Source organism: Triticum dicoccoides, chromosome 5A, assembly GCF_002162155.2.
Source record: "Triticum dicoccoides isolate Atlit2015 ecotype Zavitan chromosome 5A, WEW_v2.0, whole genome shotgun sequence".
Classification (NCBI taxonomy): Eukaryota; Viridiplantae; Streptophyta; class Magnoliopsida; order Poales; family Poaceae; genus Triticum; species Triticum dicoccoides.
In genome coordinates, this window is record NC_041388.1 from 419,672,406 (window position 1) to 419,679,388 (window position 6,983).

A 6,983-nucleotide genomic window follows, 5' to 3' on the forward strand; every position below is an offset into this window, starting at 1 on the left:
CGGCGCCCTCCCCCGAGGACTTTGCACTTCTATAAGATCCATTGTGCCCAAATCTGAAGTTAATTTGATACATGTGACCGGCAATGAGAGTTTTTTTCATCACCTCCTTCTGTCACTGCTAGTTTTGTGCTCCACCTTCGCATAGACGGGAAGAAGAGGCGAGAGGGGCGTTGCGTTTAGGGATACAGTAAAGGCATTTGTTCCTCTCTCTCTCTCTCTCCACTAGTGAGTGAGCGTGGAACACGGTGAGAGTTGGGTCACAGAGATAACGTGACCGTTGATCGACTGAGGAACCGGTGCATTAGACAAATTTTATGTTATGACATAGTTCTGCGTCGAGGAAGAATACTCTTTTCGGTGGAACCAATTCTTTCCATTCTACTGACAAATGAATGACTGCCAAATGTGGAACCGGCACTTCACATTTCACCACATGGGCTCAAACAGACACGCCATTGATTTGTCAACCAAGCACACCCTTGAGTGGGAAGATCATCTGGCGTGCACAATCTATGTTTCTTTTTCTGTGACTCCAAACTGTAGGAGTTTATTCCCACATTTTTTTTAATTTTTGTGTGTAAAGTTTATGTCCAAAAGGGGAAAGGAATAAAACTAGTATCAAACTACCTCAACTAACACCTAACAGGGAAAACTCTGAGGCCTCCTTTGGTTCATAGAAATTTTGTAGGATAAGAACTTTGTAGGAACATCTCCTTCGAAGCCCCTTGGTTTACATGAATCTATTCCTATTTCTATAGGATAGGCATCAATCCTTCATATTTTAAAGGAAAAAAATATTAGTCTATACTCAATGAAAAAGTGTATTCTATGCATCAAATGACATGTCTTTCCCTATATAAATTGAGATGCATGTCATCTCACTTTCTATGGTTTTTCTATTTCTATACTATTCCTATCCTGTGAATCAAAGGAGGCCTGAGAGCAAAAACCGTATGAGGAAAAAGATCAAATCCAAATAAGATGACCAGAGATGCAAAACTGAATTCCTCCCGGGGAAGGAAACTGTCTAAAATCTGTATTTCTATTTTTTTAATAGAGAGTTGTATTAATTAAAAGAGGAAACATTGTTCTTACAATCTTGCAACGCCACGCTCAACACGCAGGTTGGCATTGTCCGTTACATAACACCGTCACCAACTTTCTACGCCCAAACTGGACAAGACTATGGGCTAAACTATTGAATCTTCTATCTACTCTCTGAACTTTAACTTCTCTGTTTCCTTGCTTGATGGCCTGGAATTCCTTCGCAAACACTCCGATTTCCGATCTATCCACGCATGAGGGGTCAAGTGACTTTGCCACGACGATGTTGTCCGTCTCAATAATTAAAGGTAGGTATGTGCATGCAGTCCTTCTAGACAAGCCGTAGCTTCTGCGAAGTCTGCTCCTTTGCATCACGGAATGTAGTCCCAGGCCGACAAGATAATTCTCCCATCATGCTCTCGAACCACAGCTCCCCATGCTCCGCTGCTATTCTCCTGCAAAAAACTTCCATCCACATTGACCTTGGCCCACCCGTGGTCAGGCTTTTGCCAAGCTTTTTCCTTTGTATTATCATGTTCTTTCAATTTTGCCAATTTGATCATACGGCTTTTCCCTTTACGATCAATCTTGGAATTTCCGTTCTCGATCAAACAGATGCTTGCAAGGTAGTTTTGCAAAAACCGAGTAGAGTGGGAGATTTTTTCTTTACCTTCCGCAAAGATCGCATCATTTCTATGAAGCCAAACACGCCACCAAAATAGCATAAGTTTTTGTCGTAAGTCTCCAGTCACTTTATCTAGTAGGACAAGAACCCAATCCTTTCCTGTGTAGCTTATTTCATGCTCAGGAGGAAGGTTCCACACGTCCTTCAACTCATGCCAGAGGGCTCTCACAAACGTACATCGGTGCGCAACATGGAATCCCGTTTCGTCATCAGCGCCACAAACATTACAAATTGGAGTGAGGCCCGAAATATGGCGAAATCTATTTGTTTGAACCACGAGAAATTCTGTATTTCTGTTTTGTACTCCCTTCTGTCCTTTTTAGTTCGCATATAAGTTTTGTTCAAAGTCAAAGTATCTCTACTTTGACCAATCTTATAAAAAAAGTATCAACATTTACAATGTCAAATGAATATTATTAAATTCATTACGAAATGTAGTTTCACAGTATATATATTTTGCATTGAAGATGTTGATATATTTTAACATAAATTTGATAAAGTTTGACTTCACAAAAATTTAATACGCAGAGTAAAAAGTACCGGAGAAAGTACATAGTCGTAGTCCTGCTTGCAGTGAGTATTCGTCCACTGTTGCGCCTAAAAGAACAATCTGCGTTTCGCCAGCGGCTTGATGTCTTGCCATGCTCCAGCTTTTCCTTCCTCCAAAATTCTCTTCGTCGTGTTTGATTTCTCCATTTCCCTCGAAATTTCAGTGCGCCTGAGGTGAGCAGGCAAGCCGGCAGCGGTCAAGGTCAACTGATGACTCCCTGCCTGCTGCCGAGCAGATGGACCCACTCCACTGGTTCCTCACACAGTCGCACTCCGTGACAAACCTTCCGTGACGGCCGCTGCAATGTCATGCAGAAAAACAACAATTTTCCTTGCTTAATTGTTAAGTAAATAAACGGCACCTCGATCGCACGACAACGTCAAAAAAAGAACCATAACGTAGTATTTTTTCCGTAGTTTTCAGTGATACTACCTCTGTGTCATAATGTAAGACGTTTTCTGACATTAGTGTACTGTCAAAAAAATCTTACATTATAAGATGGAGGGAGTATTTTTTTGTGACATGCATTTTGTAGACACCGTTGGGCTAGCATTGGCGGCGATATGGATCAGGAGGTGCTGCGGTGTGGCATCTAACGTGTGGGTGACGGCGGGTCTCGGTTGCGTGGCGCAGCGGGGTCTCGACGATGGACGTATGTTGATGGCCACATGCAGGGTGGTGGCGCTATCTGGCGTCACGGTGGCGTCGACGTCAGCTAGGCCTGGCAAGGTCGATGCGTCGGTACAACTCTGAAGATGGATCGGTGAAAGACGGTGGCGGCGGCCTCTGATAATGCGCCGGACCGGTGTGTGCCCCAGACCCAACAATGTGGCTTGATTTGAGGCCTCTGATTTTAGATGTTAGGCTGTGCTGCGAGGTCTGCTTGTTATTCGGCTCGGACTACCGGCACCCCTTCATCAAGTGGATAAGAGTGGCGACAGATATTGTGAAGATGATGACTTTAGATGTACTGATATATTACTTTGTAAAGTCTTTGTGAATAATTAATAAAGTAGATACATGCATGATTCAGATGCAGAGATAGGGGGTCTTCCTTCATAAAAAAATTAAGGCTAATGTTTGACACAAAATAAAAAGAGGATCAATAAATCAAAATGACGACAGTAGTTTATTAAAGGTAGGGAGGTAATTTCCGTAGTGTGGTCTACTACGCGGTACTATGTCAGTTCGCTTAGCTTAAAACCTCTCCTAATGCATTGATGCTAAAGTGGGGTGCTAAATACATTAAAATGCTTAGCAATTAATGTCTCCAATGCATCGGGGCTTAGATTTTGTAGTTAAGCCTCCTTTATTTAGGCCCCTCCTAATGCTTCAATTTGTACAGGTGGTAAGGTTGCCAACTAAGCAAAAAATATGATGTGGCATACTAATTAAGAAGAGAGAGAGTAATATGGTGATCCCAGGAAGAAATGTTGCTAAGCATGTGTATCTAGGTGGAAGCACAATTCTGACAAATTAAATGCACGAAGCTTAGCACCCAAAAGTTTAGCACATTTGCATTGTGGACTTGAGTCGCTAAGGCATTTAGTAATATGCTTAGCACCTCGTCTAAGCACCTTTACATTGGGGAAGGTCTTAATTGTTTAGTAATAGAACTCTTTCATGTATTGGTTGGTAGTCTTTTTGCCTAGATCCACGTGCTTAGCATCGGATCTTAATTGTTTAGAATCATCATAATACTCTCTCTCTCTCCTTTTTAATGGTTTTGTCACATCATTTTCTACTTATGTGGCATTCTTAGCACCTGTACACCGTAGAGCACTGTGAAGGCCTAAGCCCGAACGCCCAGTCGCTAGTACAGCAATCTTCGGCTTGTCCACGTCGCCGTATTAAATCGTTGCAGCAGGAGCGTCACGGGGCTTGACTCGGCCAGCAATCGCACGCTCGATACTGTATGAATATACTCCCTCCGTTTGAAATTACTTGTTTCGAATGTGGATGTATCTAAAACTAAAATACGTCTAGATACATCCATTTCTACGGCAAGTAATTCCGAACGGAGGGAGTAGTTAGTTGGAGTAAGCATTGATTAGCCCCGCAGAAACGCGAGGACGGATAGGCCCGCCAGTAGGATACGTACGTGAGGCGACGTGGCCTCGCACGAAAAGCTGGACCGGTTCTTCCATAGGGCGCCCACAGGTAGCCGAGCCGAGCAAACCAAACCCCTCCGCGCTAAGCAAAACCACCCCGCTCCATCCAGTGGCGGCACGCGACCGCGCTCGGACGTCACGTCGCCCGAGCCCAACAAAAACCCCCACCGCCCCCTCCCCCGGCACGGGGCTATAAAGCCGGCGCCCGCCACCACGGGCCGGACGATAACGGCGACACGCACACGGACTCCGCGCTCACCCAGCACAAGAAGCGACACCGCACAGCGCAGCTAGCAAGTTGAGTTCGGGTTGGAGGTCGAGTGGGATCGGATGGCGTCGGCGCCGGTGGAGTTCCTGGGCGCGCGGGAGGGCGGGGCCGGCGGGGAGGCGCTCTACTGCGCCATCATCCTCTGGCTGTCCGTCATATCCTGGATCATCTTCACCTGCGTCGGCGGCGACGACGGCGGCAGGCGCAGGAAGGGCCGCCGCGACACCAAGGTCTTCGTCGGCGCCGAGCGCATGTGCGACGGCACCGGGCCCCACTGCAGCGGCGGGTACGGCCTCTGCGGCTCCTGCGTCGACTAGCCCTGCCCCTCCAAATCGTTCGTCTGGTTGGTTTGTAATCGAGAGTCGAAAGTGCTGGTAGTATCATCTATCTATGGTGTGATGCGATGAAGAACTCCTCTCCTCTTCTTCTCCGGGGAGCTCCGTTCTTCTAGCCTGTAAATAGTTTTAGCGATCGATGATCGCCGAGATGAGCGAGTACGATCTACTTAGTAGCATGAGTATCTCCCCTTTGTGAAGACAATAAGAGGGAGCTAGCGTCTGATCCTGGTTCCCGGTTTGGCTGCAAGAATCCGTCTCGATTGATTCTTCCTGTTCTTCCCTTTCTCGCTCGATCATGCGCGAATTTCGCAATCAGAAGAGGTGCTTTCTCTTCCGAGTGGACGATTTGCGTTTGGTCTAGTGCTGCTGCTTTCTGTTGTGGGGAGCATAATTGATTGCGGATAATCGCAGAGATATCATTTTCAAGTGGACTATCTGCACGGGTTGGTTGGGGGGTTGGGCGGACTTAATTTCGGTTAGCAAGCCCAGCCCAAGCGGCTTCTCTGGTAGTGGTGGATCAGGCGGCAGGAATTAATTGCCGTGGAGTGAAATCCGCGGCCATGTATAGTAGGCTGTGACTGTGACACCCGGGACATGAGCCTATCGTGAGTGTCCAGTTACCACAGAACGTCAGCGCCCTCAGCGCGAAGGCATGTCCATGCTAATTTTAAGAAATTATTAACTAGTGCTTCGAAACCAACAGAAGAAATTATCTGGCATTCCAGATTTATTTTCTTTCTATGGTTGTATGTTCTGTCTGTTTGCAGTCCTGATCGGTTGCTGTCTTTGTTAATTCAAAATCGGACGAGGATCGAGCCTTTTCTTGGGCTTCGCCTGAGCGTTTTCTCTTAAAAAAATCCAACAGAGAACGCCAAGGGTTAAGCCGTGAAGGCTTATCACTTGTGTAATTTGTTGGAGGCTTATCATCTTAGAGATCAGGGTGGTTTGGAGTAGCTTTTATCTTTCATTAGTTCTAGAAATTAGGAATTGAGATGAGTTTGTTAAGAAATATTTGTTGGCTCTATGCAATGATGAGCTTGGGCAATCACACTTCTGGCAGAAACGTATTCAGGTAGTAAAAGACATTTTTTGCTAGTTGTTGTTGTAAGGTAGTTGCGAATGGATCCAGAACTTGTTTTTGAAAGATATCTGGTTTGGAGATAGACTCATAAGTTGCCAAAAATAAAAATGAGCTAGACCCATGTGTAAGTTGTTTCCTAAACTGTACGTATGTGCAACCATCTGCTTGTTGTTTATGATGGGGCAAAGCTCTCAGAGGAAAGTGATGAAATGGGTGTGGAGACTTACCAAGGCTGGTATGTTCTAGCTGAAATTATTTATCGTTTCTTAAAATATTGACCAATGATTGTTCCATATGCACAAATGTGGTTCGGCTTAAAGGTGGAAGCCTTTATTCGTCGATTATTGGGAAGAGTGTTCGCAAGAGAGGTGATTTTTTCAAAGTGTGGTTGGGACGGTTTAATAGATTGTTTTTTATTTGAAACAAAGACAAAAAAGTTTGCCTCATCCATTAAACGCCGATATCTACCTAATGTTCGGTCTAGGGATCTTCTAGACCGAACGAATCGCTCACGCTCGATGGGAGAGCGGACCGAACGATTTTGTTCGATGGGAAAGAAGCCCCAACGCGAACGCCCCATCCCCCTGCGCCCCGTACCCTTGTCACAATGAAAATCCTTTGCACAAAGACACGTCCCAGTAACAAAAGTGGGCGAAAAACAGGCCCAACTTGAACATAGTAAAAGAAGGCCTTAAAGAAAAGATAATATACTATGCATGACCTATTTCGGCTAACAAAGCATACAAAACTTGACATCCCTTTACAATAAAACAGAATCCATGGTTAAAAAAGATTCAAAAATAATTTATATATATGAAAAAAATTAAGCTTGGGCAACCTCACTTCTGGCATAAACTTATGCCGGTACTAAAAGACTTTTTTGCTAGTTGTTGTTGTAAGGTAGTT

At 45.0% G+C, this 6,983-nt stretch overlaps 1 protein-coding gene across 1 annotated transcript; it reads left to right on the forward strand.

The window, feature by feature from the left end:
- Nucleotides 1-4,523: 4,523 nt before the first annotated feature.
- On the forward strand, nucleotides 4,524-5,267 carry LOC119301967. Its single transcript, XM_037578976.1, has one exon. The coding sequence runs from the start codon at nucleotides 4,721-4,723 to the stop codon at nucleotides 4,973-4,975; it is 255 nt and encodes an 84-aa protein (XP_037434873.1). The 5' UTR covers nucleotides 4,524-4,720; the 3' UTR covers nucleotides 4,976-5,267.
- The last annotated feature ends 1,716 nt before the right edge of the window (nucleotides 5,268-6,983 follow it).